An 18,713-nucleotide genomic window follows, 5' to 3' on the forward strand; every position below is an offset into this window, starting at 1 on the left:
GAAGGACCCACAACGAAGAATATACAACTATGTACTGGGGGGCTTTGGGGAGAAAAAGGAAAAAAATAAAATCCTAAAAAAAAAAGGAGTCCTCTAGGTTCAAGACATTTCCAGGCTTACAGCCTATCTTTTACTATAAGTAACACATTAATTTTCAGAACTCAATTCTACGTATTACACAGTGTGTGCCCATCTAGTTCAGATGAGAAAGTGTCCCGAAATTTTACCTGGAAAATGATCGAGCACGTATACAGAGTCAGGAACTACTCACTCATGTTTAAGGCAGCCATTCCGCCTTGTGGAGCTGCTGGGTAGACATTTGGTACATTCGTAGTCATAAAATCTGCAATCTGCTGTAACGCCAAGAGGCCTGTGGGATTCTTCCCCTTCTTAAATTGTTCCTGTATCATTGATTCCAATTCTTCACAGAAAGCCTAATAAAAGGCATACAAAATGGTGAGACATCATTTAAAGGTAACTGGACATTGCTACGTGGAGCAGAAATTGGTACATCCTTTCTGGAAAGTAATTTAATAATATAAAAGCTTAAAAATTTGAAAATTCAATTCCTAGGAATATTTTCTAAAGAAATAATCAAGGATGTACTCAAAGATTTATTCATAAGTATGCTCATTCCAGCACTACTGATACAAGGGAAACAACCGACTACATTTTAAACAGAAGACTGATTAAATACACTGACCCCCTTACAATGGAATTCTACACATGCATTCAACATGAAAGGCCAAAAAAAAATTAAATAACATAAAACTACTCCATACGTTTTTAAGTGAAAGAAATTATAAAGCAATATAACCAGTTTTTGTAAGAGTAAATACGCATCTAAACATAGAAAAAGACTAAAAGTAAAATTATCAACATGTTCACTGTAATTCTCTTAGTGATAGAACTGTTAGTAATTTTCATGTTTACCTGGTGCTTCTCAGTATTTTTTTCAAAACACATTTTTTGAAATTACTTTTTAAAAGTTCATCCTTTATGAAATAATCCTAAATTAGGCAAAAAGGTTACGTTGGGTTGATTGTGATTTTAATACAAAGTCACTACTGAAACAATACGAGTTTCCTCAAACTGTATTAAAATAATCTTTTATTTCACAATCCAATAAAGAAATATCTTGTTAAATAATTATAAATAATATTTAATATGTAATGTAGCTCACTGAATGATTATCCACATCTGATTATAAGGACTCCAAGGGCTTCTGGATGATTCTGTTATTAAACCTATTTCTAGTTTTTCATTGCTGGAGCTGAAAAGATATATTGCCAAGGGCCAGTCTACGTATACCTATCACTTAAGGGAAGCAGGTAACAAACAAATGTATTACTGTTAATGCAACGGTATAAACGAATGTCAAGAATCAAGAGCGCTTTGAGGAGCCTCCATCTACCATATCATGATAAATAATGTCATAGAGCATATTCTGTGGTAGTCAAGGAGCGAAGGAAAAGCTGATAGGTGCTTTGACTGCAAGGAAGAAATAAAATAAATCACCAAAACATGTTTTTTTGGTCATCTTTGCTGTCAATGCAGAATGTGCTGATATAGGTAGATACACACAGATATAAAGAGATACAGATAGCCTCTACTAAACATCTCTGAGTGTGCTGGCACAGGAGATGCAAAAGCTGAGTTAAACAAGCTCCCTGACCTCCGTCTGAAAAATCAAACAATCTATTTCAATGGTTCTCAAATCCACATACATATCTGTGGGAAGCTCAACTCAACACAACACTACCACATGTACTACATACATATACTACACTACAATTCAACAGACATACATAATTCAACATACATAAAAGTACCAGGCACTATTCTAGGCACTGAGGATATACAGATAGAAAAGACGGTTCTTGCTACCAAGGAGCTTAAAGCTTAGTAAGGAAAACACAAAAAGAAAAAACCCACAGGACAAGGGCCCCTCTGCATCAACAGCATTCCGGCTGAGCTGTACGTGCAGTAAGGAGCTGAGTTCAGCAGTGACCAGTGAGGCCTGGAGCTCCCCATCTGGATCCCACAGTCTGGCATCAGGCAGTAGTCACTGACCAATGACCTTATGTGCTTCCTTGGTCCTAACTCCTGATAGTTCAACATCCACACCCTCACCTCTCAGCTTCCTTACCGCCTCTCCTCCAATGACCCTGTCATCCAACTCACCTCGGCCTCCCATTTCCATCATCACGTCCTAGACCTCCTCATTCCTAGTAACTATGCCCTTCTTCAATCTCAGAGTCAGGCATGTGCCCTGCAAACACCCCCTCCTGGTGTCCAGTTCATCCTTTCTTCAAACCTATCGTGACCCTAACACCTCTTCACCTTACCTTCCCTGTGTTCTGACCTCCTTCACCCAGCTTAGACCCTTGGTTCAACATTATAATTGTTCCCTTGCTTATACCTTCAACTCTCTACCATTTCATCTGGCAAAATCCCAAGCCTAGTTAAATTCAACTCTCCATCCCTTACACTTACACTGCTGAAAGCGGCAGGAGGAAAAGACGACAGGGCTGCGCTGTATCACTGTGAACTCATGACCACTGAATGCACCCTTGCATAAACCCAAACCTAGCAACCAATCTCAACTTTCCTTGCTCGTTCCCTCGCCCACTTTTCACACCTTCTCTCTTCTCAAATTTGCACTACCCCCTGGTACCCATTCTCAGAAGATGATTCCACTTTCTATTTCACTGAAAACAGAGAATCAGTTTGGAGAAAACTTTCACAAGTTCCCTCTCGCATCTACCCAACTTTCAGAATCCGTGTCCACAGAGTGGGCCTTCCCACACCTTACTGAGACTGAACTATCCATGTTCCTAAAACCAAGAAACCAACACTGGGTACATTATTGTTAAGTAAACCCCAGACTTTAACCAATCTTTCCACTAACGTCCTTTCTCTGTTCCAGGATTCCACATTGCATCTAGGTCAGTAACATTTTGATTACTTGTGTTCTTTGCTTACTGTGTTCTAAACAACTGTGGGAAAGAACTTTACTCTCTCTTTGCCTCCCCGCTGCCGAGCCAAGTGCCTGGCACACACTAGGTGCTGAAAGTTTCATTTCTTGACTCTATTCCTTAGTGATTTTTACTTAGTTCTTGTTGCTTTTATGGAAGAACACTGCTCAAGCCAGAAGTCTAGATGTTATCCTGACTCTTGCTTTTTCTCTCATCTCTTGCTTTCCGCCCATCAGCAAGTCCTATTTATCCCACCTTCAAAATGAAACTCAAATGAGTCTACCTCTCTCTACCCCTACCACCACTCTGGCCTAAGCCACTATTACCTCTTGTTTGGGAGGTGGCTTTCTTTCAAGATGCTTTCTCTATACCAAACCCAGAATGAGCTCTTTAAAAACGGAATTGTGTCACTCTCACCCGCGGCCCTCCAATGACTCTCTATTACACTCTGAATGCAAAAGAAACCCCTGATCTGAGCTTACACAGCCTTCCAGGACCTGTTCCCTCTTCCCTCTCCAGCCTCACTGCACCTCTCCCTGTCACCTCCTATGCTCAAAACACAATGGCTGCCTTTTAACTCTTCAAGCCCATCAAGCTCACCTTCATCCTAGGAATTTCATGTTGGCTGCTCCCTCAACCTGGAATGTTTCTCCCCCTGATCCCTGCATGGTTGGCTCCTTCCTGTCCTTCAGAGTTCAGACGAAATCTTCCTTCCTCAGACAAGCCTGCTCTAACCACAGTCATAATGTAATCATCCAATTGCTTCCTGCACTGTGCTTCTGTTTGTTGTTTACTGTTTATCACCTTCGACTAGAATGTAAAGACTTGATCTGGGTGCTTACACATGTCAAAATTCATCAAGCTGTATATGTAAGATTTGTGTACTGTAAGTCATACCTCAATAATACGTGAATAATAACAACGACCAAACAAATAAAATCTATTTAGAGTTAGAGGCCTTATATATCTTGTTTACTGCTAAATTCCCAGTTCCTTTTCAGCACATAAGAAATAACCAACATTAAAACAAAAAAATTCAATGAATATCTGCCAAACGATACCTCAAAATATTAAGGGAATAAAACAAGAATAGATTAGAAGGAAAAAAAGAATGAAGCACACGCAAGGGCAACAGCATCAACATGAGAAAACTATGAAGACAGCACTACTTTACCTAAAGATGCAAACAGAAGACACTTAGTTGGGCATGATTGTGGTTCAAAATGCTGACCGTAACTAAAGGTAAAATCAATCAATAATCAGGTACTATTAAGGCCTACTAAGTGCACAGCACCAAGGTAGGTGTTTTGAAGGAAACAGTAATTTTTAAACAATCCCAATATATAAAGACTCTCTGGAGAAGTAGTGAGAGAGTAAAAAGGAGAAATAAACACCTCCTATCCTTTATGATACTAAAGATTTTTCATTTATTACGTCTGAGTAACCTGAAGTAAACTGAATTCTTTCAACAGTCACACATTTATACAAGGCACTGATTTCCTGTGTTAAGATAAACCAACTATAACACATACAACAGAGCATAAGAACTGAAGTATTGGAAGAAAGAAGACACTTGGTCAGAGGAACAGCTTCTCTTACAGGACTTTGCAGAATCATGGACACCCTCTTTTTTTGCTCCATCATATTGAAGTCCTGGCGAAGGTCTGGTGCCATGTTCCTCTCTCGCAAGTATTCTGGATTGTTCTCATCTACTCTGTCGAAGTACCTCTCTTTGTGAGGGGCTGTGGTTGGGGGTGGTGAGGTCACCACTGCGGCCCGAGTATCACCATTCATTGCACAATCTTTGCAGGTTCCTAGGGAATCAAAATAACAGAAAGTATTGTTTTTGAATCAATGTCCAATAGCATTTCATAATGAGCACATCAGCCTAATAAATACAATCTTCAGAGTGAGGGCGCTCTGACTGACTGACCAGTTGGAGCCATGATGTGTGAGGCTTCTTTGTGGCCTCTGAGGCACAGGACTGATCAGCCATCTCCACCCTTCTACTAACCAATGGCATTTTTTGTCCTTGTCATTGTTCTTCAGCAGACAACAGGAGAACAATCTAACAAAGCTATTATGTCCTCTGACAAACAGAAAAAGAACTAGATATTAAAATTTTGACCACACGATAGTTTAGTCACGATATTGTCCCACACAGACAAGATCTGCTAACAGCAGCATAGATCATTTCTGGAGAAATTTGATTTATTATATTTTTCCCAAAAAGTATTAGCAGTGGTTTTACAAAAGATTCCCCAAGCAGAGCAATAAGAAATAAGCTGCTCACACATCTGTATTCATGAAGATGGGAAATCCTCCTCATCAACATCACATTTGTGTTTCAAAGAACAACAGTTGGCACCAAAAATACCAACATGCCCTAGTTTGTGAATAACCTAAAAAGATGCCCAAATTCAAAAGTCTTCTAATACAGCTACTTACTTTACATTCTTTTTAATTCCGATCTTTTATTTGGAACGATGTTCAAACGCACTAAATTATATTTACCTTTAAATCTCTAAATGGCACCCATACTAATCATAAAAACAGTTCATTTCTATTCTGTTTCTATAATACACTGAATGATAGCTTTAACAACACATATGCAGTATTTACCGAGCATCTATAATGGCCAGTCACTGTGATGGGCACAAAAATTAACTAAATGTGGTCCTCACTCTGGACAAGTTGGATTCAGTCTGGCAAGGGAGACAGACTTGCTGAGAAAGCCAGAGGGGTTGATTTAGAAGTCATCAGCACAGAGGGAGTATAAAGCCAGGAGAGCCAGCAGAAGAACATAAATTGAGAAAAAGGAGCAGGACCAGTTTCTAGCATATAGTGGGTATGTAAATAAAAAATTTTTGAATAAATTAAGAACAAGAAGGAAAGGATAAAGAGACAAGATAAGAAAGTGTCTCAGAAACCATAGGCAGAGAGTTTTAATGGAGAGTGAGTGAACAACGGTTCCTCAAGCCAGAGGGTAGGCAAGATAAGAATTTAAGAGGTGATTAAATTAACAACTAGAAAAATAACTGGTGCTCCTTCCTTACACTAAACACAAAAATTCATTCCAAATGGAACACAGACTTAAACCTAACAACAAAAACCATAAAATTCTTAGAAGAAAAAGGGGTAAATCTATAAGAACTTGGGTTAGGCAAAGTCTTATGTGACATCAAAAGAACAAGCAACAAAAGAAAGAAAAAATAAACTGGACTTCTTCAAAATTAAAAATGTTTGTGCTTCAAAGGATACTAAGAAACTGAAAAGATAACCCACAGAATGGGAGAAAATACTTGTAAATCATATATCTGAGAAGAGATTTACATCTAGAATATATAAACAACTGTTACAACTTAATAATTAAAAAACAATTTAAAAACTTGAAAATCATCGAGTGACCTCAGTAGATATCACGTAGAGCAAAAGAATTGCCAAGTTGAGCCTTGCCTAAATTCCTGACTCACAAAATCATGAGATATGAATGATAAAATTATTTTAAGCTGCAAAGTCCTAGGAGGGTTTGTTATGCTGCAGCAGATAACTACAATTACGTTACAGATGATGAGCGGAAGGCGAATGAGAGCAGCTGGAACTGTATGCTAGACATGCTATCTCATCCTCTCACCTCCCCTATTTGTTCATACTGTTGTTTACCCCTCTTTACAGACACGGAACTTGGGTCACTCAGTTAGGAAGTTAACAGGGCTGGGATTCAACGCAGGCCATCCGGCTGCAGAGCTTTTGTGTTTTTGTGTGTATGTGTGCGAGGAAGATCAGCCCTGAGCTAACATCTGTTGCCAATCTTCCTCCTTTTGCTTGAGGAAGATTGTCCCTGAGCTAACATCTGTGCCAATCCTCCTCTACTGTACGTGTGACGCCACCACGGCAGGACTTGAATGAGCAGTGCACAGGTCCGCGCCCAGGATCCAAACCCGCAAACCCCAAGCTGCCAAAGCAGAGCTCACGAACCTAACCACTACGCTACCAGGCCAGCCCCATGTACGGCTTTTGTTCTTAACCTCTAAACCATATTCTAAATGATGATGATGACAATGTGTGGTGGCAGAAGCAGCAGTGGGAACAATGTCCCCAAAGGGATGCGAAGGGATGGAATCAAGGGCATAGGTGCAAAGACTGGCCTTGAACAGGAGGACCCAACCTTGGGCATCTGGGGCTGGCACTGTGAGCTTTTTAACGAACATATGAATCACTTGAGAATCATGTTAAAATACAAATTCAGATTCAGTAGGTCTGGGATGGGGCCTGAGACTCTGCATGTCTCATGAGCTCCCAAGTGATACCAATGCCACTCAACCTTGACCACAATTTGAATAGCAAGGCGTTAAAGAACAGTTTGTTTATACAAAATACATTTTGTGGTACCAAAAGCCAAAGAATCAACTGAAAAACTTTTTTTTTTTAAAGAAAATGATCAATTTGGATATTGCTCTTCTGAAACCTAAAGACATGACAGAAATAACAGCCTGCTTAAAGTGACACTATTTCAAGGACTTAAAGACAAAGAACGAAAACCATCAAGGATTAAAAGTCAATGCAGAATAAATGGACCAATGACCTAAAGGTAGTCTTTAAACCTTCTCTAAATGTATCCTTTAAAAACTTTAGTTTAATCTGTTTTCTCTAACCTGGTTTGTTCTAAAAGAACAGCCCAAAGAACAAAACAATGATGGTTGTCCTACATTTCTCCATTAGATGTAAATGAAGCTAAACATTCTGAGCCAATGACAAAAATGCTCTACTTCAGGGGCCGGCTCCATGTGCAAGTGGTTAGGTTCGCACCCTCCACTTCAGTGGCCCAGGGTTTGCCGGTTCAGATCCTGGATGCGGACCTACACATCACTTGACAAGCCATGTTGTGGCAGTGTCCCACATACAAAACAGAGGAAGTCTGGCACAGAAGTTAGCTCAGTGACAGTCTTCCTCAAGCAAAAAGAAGAAGCTTGGCAACAGATGTTAGCTCAGGGTCAATCTCTCTCACCAAAAAAAAACAAAAAAGATGAAATGATATACAGTATTATGTTTTTTTCTATTTCTAAATGAGCCCCAATTTTAAGTCATTTTCATCAATAAATAAGGATATGGGAACATTTTAGAAACAACTACAGCTACTTTCTGGTTCCCAGGGCTAACTGAAAGAAAAGAATCTTCATAAAACCAACATGTTACAGATAAGGCAAAGAGTGCTCTCTTTTTATTGCAAATTGCCATGTGAATGGGATAAGATAAAGACTGCAGACCAGATATGCATGTGTTCCATTCCTTCAATAAGGAAGTCTATAAACTTAAATCAAAATCAAAGTATACATATTGTGAGCCCAATAATCAAAAACAAATGTAATTCCACTTTAAAGTACACCTGTACTTGGTTTTTGTCAATTATGGCTTCAGGTTTCATTAACTTAGTTTTTAAGAGTGTGTTAAGACAGTAAATTTTTCTAGAAACATCTCTACAAAGAAGTAATTAATCTACATTTTTTAAAAAGAAATGGAAAAATAGACACACAAAAACATTTCTGGCAACATTAGAGTAATTTAAAATAAAATAATTTAAAAAGCAGGACCAATCAATGTCCAACAATACACAAATGGTTGTAACATAAATATTAAAATTTGTTTGATACAACATTATGAAACTGTGAAGATTCTTTAGCTAAGATACATAAGATTACAACATTTAAGTGAAAAACTATAAAATTTCCTATTCTATCACATAATGTTACCAATATTATAATTATAATCACACACAGACAAGGTGCGATATAATGGCCAGTAAGCTGTACTGAAGTTGAATAAACTGATTGAAGAGAAGTGTGGATTAATGTTCTGGGGACAGCCCCTTGGGTGAGTCGTCAAAGTTCCGTGCGCTCTACTTCAGTAGCCCGGGGTCACAGATCTGGATCCCGGGTGCGGACCTACTTCACTCATCAGCCATGCTATGGAAGCATCCCACATACAAAAAGGAGAGGAGGAGTGGCACAGATGGGAACTCAGGGCTAATCTTCCTCAAGTGAAAAAAGAGGAGGACTGGCAACGGATATCAGCTCAAGGTGAATCTTCCTCCCAAAAGAAAAGAGAGACTTATGGGTTAATGTTTCTCTATCTCAATATTCTACAGAGTTGCTATCATTTTACCTCTGTAAAAATTTTAAGATTTCACCAATCTTAATATCTTGATATGTAAATCAGTGAAATCTCTGGGAACAAGATTTTCAAATAAACAAACATACACACCCAAAAGAACCCAAAAGTCTAGATGAACCATGACAAACTTGGCTTGCCCGTGTGACACCTGGCATTCATCCACTTTCTTCGATCCTTATCACATCACTCTAATCTAGATAATTACCACTCACCTCCTGGACACACTGATAGCCTCCTAAATAGGTTGTCTACTTCCAGTTTCTTAACAACCCCCACACCAATCCATTCACCACAGCTAGGGCAGAGCGAGTTTCAAAACATAAGTCAGATCATGACACTTACTTCTCAGCTTAAAACTTGACGGCTAATAGGATAACCTTAGCTGGATCCTGATTCAAAAAACTAACATAAAAATTCAAAAATAACATTTGAGACAATTAGAAATTTGAACACTAACTAGACTTGGAAGGCATTAAGGAATTACTGTTAAAAATTTTAGGTGTGATATTATGGTTGTATTAGAAACATACAAAAATATTTATGGATAAAATAATATGACATCTAGAATTTGCCTAAAACTTATATGGGGTGGAGGGAGAGTAAGGGTTACACAAAAGAAACAAGACTGGCCGTGAGTTAATAACTGTTAACTGTTGAAGCTGGATGAAGGATAAAGCAGAATTCACTATACTATTCTATTTTGTATGTGTCTGAAATAATTTTCCTTGCTCTTAGAATCAAGTACCTCCAGATCTTACATAAGCTGGTCTCTGCCTGCCTTCAGATGAGGACATTTCAGCATGTTCTTTCAGATAGATATTACCGATATTGGGATGAAAGGATATTGTAAGATTAACATCCCTTTGCTGATGTCCCTGAAGACATCACTTTGCCTAGCATGTTATTTATTGACCTGGAAATAACAAATGTATCCTGGAATATTCTTTCTTAGCAAAGGTATTCTAGCCCCAGGATGATCCATCCTTTCATTAATGTATAACTAAACCTCAGATGAGAAACCAGATAAATTTTTGCTTCTCTAAAATACCTAATGCGTTAATTGTAAAGTTTTGGGGCAGATTCAGTTATTTCTTGGCGTCTCCCATCTGGCACAGACATTCTCCTAATGGGTAACTATTCCAACTATTCACATGATTTACTTTTGAATCCCTAAAGGCAGAACACTCAAACCAAAGGCTGAAACAAGAAGATGGTCATTAACAAATTCTGTGGGTAAAGAGTCTGCTAGAAGACCTAGAGGGTCTTGTCAGTTTCTAAACGTTCTTAAAACATATCTCAGAAAGTAGAATGACTGCCAGGTGATAATGAATTATCGCATGGAAAATAAACCAGGAGGTATCAAATATGCTAATGTGGGAATAAAAGTGGCAGCCTCTGCTGGTGTCCTTTGGCCACCTGACATCCAACTCCAGATATAGCCTTTGGAACTGTCAATAGGATAACAAGAAAAGAGGTGACCTCTGCATTGTCTTCTTTTATCTCTATTAACTCCTGTTATTTAATATATCTCCACCAGAGCTACTTTCCACATTATGTGCAAGGCATCAGAGATGAAAAGTTACGAAATGAGTAGTAGACGATAGATAAATAAATATAATCAAATACTCTTGGTGCCACGACAGAAACCTACGTAATAAATCAGCAGGGGGGAAGTGTACAGCGGTGGAATGTACAAAGAGCTGAGAGAGGGTACTATAGGTTGAACCGTGTCCCACAAAAATTCATGTTGAAGCCCTAACCCTCAGAATGTGACCTTATTTGGAAATAGGGTTACTGCAGATGTAGTTTAAATCAGGTCATCCTGCAGCAGGGTGGGCCCATAATCCAGTATGACTGGTGTCCTTATAAAAAGAGGAAATTTGGACAACACGAGTACAGGGAGAAGGCCATGTGAAGACGAAGGTAGAGATCACCTGAGGTGATGCATCTACAAGACAAGGAATGCCAAAGATTGCCAGCAAATGACCAGCAGCTGGTGGAAAGGACTAGAACAGATTCTCCCACAACGCCTGAGAAGGAACCAACCCTGCCAACACCTCGATCTTGCACTCTGGCCTCCAAAACTGAGAGACAATAAATTTCTATTGTTTAAGCTGCCCAGTCTGTAGTACTTTGTCATGGCAGCTCCTGGAAACGTACATAGAGGGCTGTCAGGAAAGCTTCAGAAGAGATGACTTCAGAGCTAAGCAGGTGCTTCCAGGTAGCTTGGGGCAGGCGGCAGTCACCTGGTGAGTGGACTATCCACTGAGCTTTTAAGAAAGCAGCACAAAAGAGACAGCAAAATGAGTGAGCAGTCAATGTCCCCTTCTTTCAGACTTAGTGCCTGGCACCCAGCATGCAGGCGCTCAAGGAGTTTTTAATGACCTAAGCGAACTAACTATTCTGTCTTCCCAACGTTTCAGCCCCACTCTATTCTCAAGCTCCAACTCAATTATTTCCTGCTCTGTGGAGGTTTCCCAAGCCTGAGCTTGGCGCTTGGCCTCCCATGTTCCAAGATACTTTATTCTCACCTCTTTTCAGCCATTCTTAAACAGGAGCAATTATTTGTGTATATGCTTGCTCCATCACCAGTATGTGGGCCCATGAAGAACAGGGACAATCAATTTCTAACTCATTCTTGTAAGCAAGCCCTGGGAGTGTTTCACATACAGCAGGGACTCAGTAGATACTTTGTTTGCTCTTGAAGTAGGGCCTCTACTGCTAGGGACATCCTAACTTCTCTGGACCGGCTCCAGGAGGTTTGCATCCAGCACAAAACTGCGCCATCAGGACACACTCAACAAAACAGAAGGCAGACTCATCAAAAAAAAAAAAGTAACTATGTGAGATGACAGATGTTAACTAACTTGATTGTAGGAATCATTTCACAATGTATACATATATCAAATCACTATGTTGTACACTTCAAATATATTACAATTTTATGTCAATTTTACCTCAACAAAACTAGAAAAAAAAGCTAAAAAAAAAATTGTAGCCTTTGCTGGAAAGAGAGACAAGATTTCAAACAGGCTTGGAGGAGTTGACACTGATGGCTAAGCCCAGGAAAAGTGCTGGGAATAGTGCTGCATAGACAGTCCACACCCTGTCCGGAGCCTCAGATGGGAAAGCAGAAGAGACACAGAAGCCCCGGCCAGACATTCATTACAAACTCTCAGAAATCTCATTACAAAATCCACAAACAATTGTGGAAGAGGTGCTGTGCCAGTCAACGAAAGAGGAATCCCTAACATCTACCTGCAAGAGGGAGCCCAACTCTGGAGCTCTCTCCCAAATAAAACAGAACACAACAAGACCGAGTCATAATCCCTCACTGCTGACATTACTAGCCTCGTTCTCCACTTCCCCTAAAGGAAAAACACCCACCTTACGTTTAAGATTCTTCTTCACAGCTTCAGGCTGACACTGAGGTGCCCTGCCTGGGACCTCAAAGCTCAGTAAAAGCCTTTAATTAGTCTGATCGGATCATTTCTATTCCTGTGTCTCCAGATGTTCTCTCGCAGATGAAACTGCTCAAAATAATCATTTTAAAATAATCATTGCTTACTATCTGGTAAGTATAGATTTAAAACTCATGTTTACAGGTATTCACTCATTTTTCTCTGCAGATAAGGAAACTGAGGCACAAAGCAGTTAAGCAGCCAGCAGTGGGATTGCTAGGGTCTGAACTCAGTCTGCCTGGCTCCAGTGTGAGCACATAAGAGGCCTCAATAAACATCTCTTAAATAGACGAATGGTGAAGGAATACAAAATCATTCTCCATTACTGATTTCACCAAATTTGCCTTCATCCAAAAGAATTATATTTAAAGCGATATCCAGTACTTTCAGATAGCACATAAGCAACCAACCACCAGTCAACTCTTACACAAGTGCTTTCATGATGAAATTCCACAAAGGAAACTGCAGTTCAGAGTTTAGGAGCAGAATCTGGGAGAAGTAATTTTATATATGGTATCTCACAATTTAACAAATCACCACCACACCACAAGAGGATCTCCACTACAGTTACTGTACTGATTCATGTATTCTGAGCCACATGCCCCCAACAACTACATACAGAAAAACCCAGAACTCACCTTTATCCTCTGACAGTGTCAACCGCTTTCTCTATTTTTCACTCCTTCGTGATACTGTTACTTAGTCCTTCACTCACTATACTATTTCCATTTATCTTTTTCTGGGGGGGGGCTAACATCTGTGCCAATCTTCCTCTATTTTGTATATGGGATGCCGCCACAGTGTGGCTTGACGAGCAGTGTGTAGGTTTGCACCAGGGATCTGAACCTGCAAACCCCAGGCTGCCAAAGCAGAGCGCATGAACTTTTAATCACTATGCCACCAAGCCAGCACCCAATTTTTTTTTTTTTTTTTTTTTTTTTTGAGGACGATCAGCCCTGAGCTAACATCGGCTGCCAATCCTCCTCTCTTTGCTGAGGAAGACTGGCCCTGAGCTAACATCTGTGCCCATCTTCCTCTACTTTATACGTGGGACGCCTACCACAGCATGGCTTGCCAAGTGGTGCCATGTCTGCACCTGGGATCCAAACCGGCAAACCTCAGGCCACCGAAGCAGAACATGCGCACTTAACCGCTGCACCACCAGGCCAGCCCCCCAATTTTTATTTTTAACTATATTTTTGCTGAAGTAATGAAGTCTTTCGAAATTGTTTTTACTGAACCAAAACTTTTCCTGAATTTCATTCGAGGGTGGCTTACTAAGTAAGGGTTTGAGCGGACTTTGTTTCTCTCAGGGGAGCAGAAAGGTGGAGAAGTTTGGCAGGATTGTAAGTAAGAAAGATTAAAATACTGACCACAAAAACAAACAGGCAGTTTTTTCAGAATTTAATGGTCAGTAACTAAATGTTCCTATTTGTGAAGTAATTGGTTCCCATGGAAGACAAATGATAAAAGAAAGCTTTGAAGATATTAGTCAGCTAGAGCTAATAAACTGAGAACACAACTGTTGAGTGTGCTAAGAAATATATATTCTGTACACACAAAGGTCAAAATATGAGCTGCTTTACTAACTCTGGGACTTCTGAAAATGGTGCCAGGTTTTCCTCTTTACAGCTGGGGAGGCAAGAAGTATTTAAAATCACAAGAACAGGCCTAAGTAAAACTCTGCCAAAGGCATATTCTCTGAAAAGTAATTGTGCCAGCTGACAGAGACTGAAAACTTTTTATGCTATCAAGTAATTATGAGCATACAAATTTCTAGACAGTCTAGTTTTCACAAAAATAAGGATATACTGTCAAATGCAAAAAAACAAGATACAGAGAACAACATACATATGGCGTCTTTTGGGGGTAAAAGGAAGGATAAGAAAAACATTCTTATTTGCTTGTATTTAGATAAAAAATGTAGGAAGAATAGGGGCTGGCCCCAAGGCGTAGTGGTTAAGTTTGGCATATTCCACTTCAGGGGCCCAAGTTCACAGGTTTGGATCCCTGGCACAGACCTACATTACTCATCGGTGATGCTATGGCGGCAACCCACATACAAAGACGACAACTGGCACAGACGTTAGCTCAGGGCTAATCTTTCTCAAACAAAAGAAGAGGAAAATTGGCAACAGATGTTACCTCAGGGCAAATCTTCCTCAGGGTGGAAAAAAATGTGGGAAGAATATAGGAGAAACTTAAAATGGTGGTTTACTTGTAAGGAGTGAGACGGAGAACAGAGACAGCCAGGAGAGTCTTTATTCTTCACACATACTTTTTAAAAGTTTATTAAAAAAAAGAAAATTTTAAAATTAAACCACTAAGAACATAAATAAAATAATAAGCATCACTGAAAGTATAAAATGAACCAAGTACACAGTACATTGTATTTCTAGCAGCATGAGGATACCAAACATTTGTTTAAAGTTTTACAGTTTAATATATATTCTGTTAACTGTTTTAGTAGGATTGCCCTCTCCTGATTTTACAGGTGGTAAAATGTAGGTTCTAGAGATTGTCTTACCCTAAGGTAGAAACAGTAAGTTAACCAAACTCTCAAGTTGAGTTGAGAATGTATAGGGTTAAATGAGCCCCTCAAAGTCTCTCCTCCAAAATGGTTCTGTTCATATTAAAATCATTTATGACTGAATAGTTCTTTAAATCAGTACTGGCTGATTAAAACAATATTTCTTTAAATCCACACTGGCTCCACTTCACAGCCACTACTTCCATATTTCCCAAAAGTACTGGCGACCAAGCCCTCTAAGCACAAAAGGGCATTTCATTCCATAAAGAATCAAACGGATACGATGCACCTCCCGTCTGGTGTTAGGGAATGACAGGCAAGGTTTATTGCTGAAGAAGAGGGCACTTTTCACACTGGCCTTGAAGTCTGTAGCTATCAGGGGTACCCAGCTCATCTTGCTCACCCAGAGAGACAGACCAGGTTTTATGCATGTCTGTAGTCCAACGGCATCCTATACTGTTCTCTGGTGCACAGAAGGTACTTGATAAAAGTGTGCTGAAGAGTCAGCAGACAGTGAAACAGGCATTGAGGACCTTACAGCCTTTCTGACTCTATGTTCTAAAAGTCTACAATAGTAGTTAAAATCTAACCCCTTCATTTTACAAGTAGGAAAACTGAGGCTCACAGAAGGTTCTAAGAAGATGGCCCTGGGCACATGGTGTCACTGGCAGAGAGCAGCAGCCTGGTGTGTCTGGGGTCAGACCAAGGGCAAATCTAAAGTCCACTGTGCTGCTTACTAATTGTATGATGCTGGACAATTTGCTTAACTTCTCTCTGGGACTCAGTTTCCTCATCTATAAACTGGGTGTTGTAATGGCAACCCTGAGGGATATTGTAAGAGTGAGAAATGCTGTTTGGAAAGCATTCAGCAGTTATCCGGCAGACAGTGGACACACATTAAGGAGGGGCCATAATTACTGCACAAACCCAGGGCTAAACTGTCCTGCCCAGGCCTATGGACATTCCACAGCACCAGACTGGTTCTTGCTCATGTGATTTTTATTATCAGTGACAAATAACTGAAAATTTCTGATCTCTGTCACAACTACAACTGGCTTCAAGAATATATTAAAAAATAGTTTCTCATATATATAGTTTATTTCTCATTAGCACTACCACTTTCCTATGTTAATATCCAAATAACTTCCAAAGTCTTAAAAAATTCCAAATGGCATCTGAAGGAAAATTATTAAAGTCTTAATAACCACAAATGAAAAAAATGGCCAAAAATAAATTTAGACAAAGGAAAAGTATGCCTCAAATTGCATACATTTATCAGTTTTACCTAATCAAAATGGTGCCATTTCAATAGATATGACTCTACTGAGGCAGAGCACAGAATCCAAACTCTAAATGGCTCTGCATTTAGGCCATTGAGAGAAGTGACAAATCTCATGCAGCTTTTCAAATGCAACTGAGGTAGAAGCCAAAGGTTAACTATCATTATTTTCACTGACTCAATATTCATTCATTCATCAAATATTTACTGTGTACCTACAATAAGGCTAATATGGACCAGGCACTGTTCTTCAATCTGAACACCTGGGAGACAGCAATGCACAAAACAAGATCTGTGCCTTCAAAGAATTTATATTCTAATACAGAGGCCAGGCAGTAAACAGAATAAGTTAACCATATGGTATGTTAAAAGGCGATAGGTGCTATAGGTAGGGGACTGGGAGGTGGGGAGGTGACATCAAGAAGGGCTCCCAGAGAAGACACATCACAAGTGGTGAAGGTGTTAGGCACTCCAGGCAGAGGGACAGCTAGAGCCAAGGCCAGGAGTAAAGACTGGCTTTTGTTTGGGAGTTGGGGGGAGGATAAAACTAAGTCTACCATTATTTTCTTTAAACATTGAGATATTTCATCCATATTTTGGTAAACAAGCAAACATACAAATAGGTCCACTCAAACCTACTTTGTCCAAAACAGAAGTCTGAATTTTCCCCAGTCATGTCTCCCTGCTTCTATTCTTCAAGTCATAGAACTCAATCTCCACAAAAAGGTGATCGAATCATGTCCCACCTCTGCTTAACAACCATCAATGGCTTCCCACAGTTCCCAGAATAAAATCTGAAGTCTTGACTACAGCCAGCAGAGACACTTCCCCATTTGGCCCCCAGCCACCTTTCTGATGTGCTGTCCCAGACACACTAGCCTCTCTTCTGTCCACAAACACATGCAGCTCCTTCCTGCCTCAGAGCCTTTCAACCTGCTCTTCTCTCTGCTGAGAACACTTATTCCAGCTACTCTGAATGCCTTACTCCTTATCAGTCAGGTTTCATGTCAAATTTCAGCCCCAAATTTGAGATTAGTTTCCCTAACCACCATATAAAGAGTAACCCCCACTCCCAGCTCTCTCAAATCACCCTCGGTCTTTGTGTTTTCTTTCCCTTCAAGGCATTCATCCTCACTTCCAGAGCACAGACTCTGGAGCCAGACTGCTTGAGTTCAAATTCCAGCTCGGCCACTTACTGGTTCTGTAAGCTTGGGAAAAATTCTTAACTTCTCTGGTCTCAGTTTCTACATCTGAAATAACGAAGCTAACAATACAACCACTTCATACAGCTAATGCATGTAAAATGCTCAGAACAAGTGTGTGACACACAGGAAGCACTCAAGTGTTAGTTATTAGTATTACTGTCAGAAATTCATTGTCTGTCTCCTCTATTAGAATGTAACCTCCAAAAGGGCAGGAGACTCGTCTGCCTCATTCACAGGGCTAACACTTAATAAGCCCGCAATAAATATATACTCAGGAACAAATACACATCCTGGTCTAACGTTTTGGACTGGCAATGCTAATCTCAGTTTGGATTCCAGATGCATTTACTATAAGAAAAGCCTCAATTTGCTTCATTCAGTCACAACTGATGTAGGACTGAAGAGACTCGTACAAGCAGCTAACTACAGAGACTCCAAATCTCAGTTCACCACTCACACGGAAGTTTCAGACTACAAAGGGACAATCTGTATATAAAATCAGGTTTTATATTTTGAGTTACCTGGGTTTCATGCTTCTAAGAATTACATCAATTCCCAAAGTTGGTACACAGCAAAAGCAGCTTTATCTGCCTCTAGCTGACTGGATTTGGAGACTCAAGCAAGTATAACTCCCAGAGGTAGGGAAATAAGAAAAGGAGAATTCTACACCTCACAATTAAGTGTGCATGGTACTACACTGAGGCCCATAAAGACTGCAAGAAGACCCAGCTGAGCAAGTTTGGAAACACAGGCTGACCAGACACATGTGAGTATAGAAAATTCTATGTAGATTTGATAAGGAAGGAAAAAACCACTCTGCAATCTAATTAAACACATCACGAAGGACTGTCTAACAACACTAGCCTAAGACAAGAATGTTTCCCCTGGAAAAAATATGGATCAATATCAGGGAAATAGTTTAACAGTTATGAAACAGTAGGATGAAAGTATTTAGTCATAAAAATGATCTTATGGGTAATATGTAGGACACAGCCAATACTCTAAGTTGTTAAAACAGCACATACAAAATCGTATTGCAGCCATGTAACAAGATGAATACACAACAGTGACAGAGGCCAAAATGGCTAC

The 18,713-nt window shown here is 39.8% G+C and overlaps 1 protein-coding gene across 19 annotated transcripts in view; it reads right to left on the reverse strand.

The window, feature by feature from the left end:
* The window catches only part of ADD1 (adducin 1), an 85,052-nt gene that overhangs the window by 43,341 nt on the left and 22,998 nt on the right, over nucleotides 1-18,713 (reverse strand). For all 19 annotated transcript variants that reach the window (XM_008532382.2, XM_070615186.1, XM_008532380.2 and 16 more), the window contains 2 exons: nucleotides 4,578-4,792; nucleotides 272-434 (listed from right to left, as the gene is read on the reverse strand). In XM_008532382.2, the coding sequence (XP_008530604.1) occupies nucleotides 272-434; nucleotides 4,578-4,792 (378 nt within the window). Of the gene's footprint in view, nucleotides 1-271; nucleotides 435-4,577; nucleotides 4,793-18,713 lie in introns of those variants that run through there.

The sequence above is a fragment of the Equus przewalskii genome, chromosome 3, assembly GCF_037783145.1.
Source record: "Equus przewalskii isolate Varuska chromosome 3, EquPr2, whole genome shotgun sequence".
Lineage (NCBI taxonomy): Eukaryota > Metazoa > Chordata > Mammalia > Perissodactyla > Equidae > Equus > Equus przewalskii.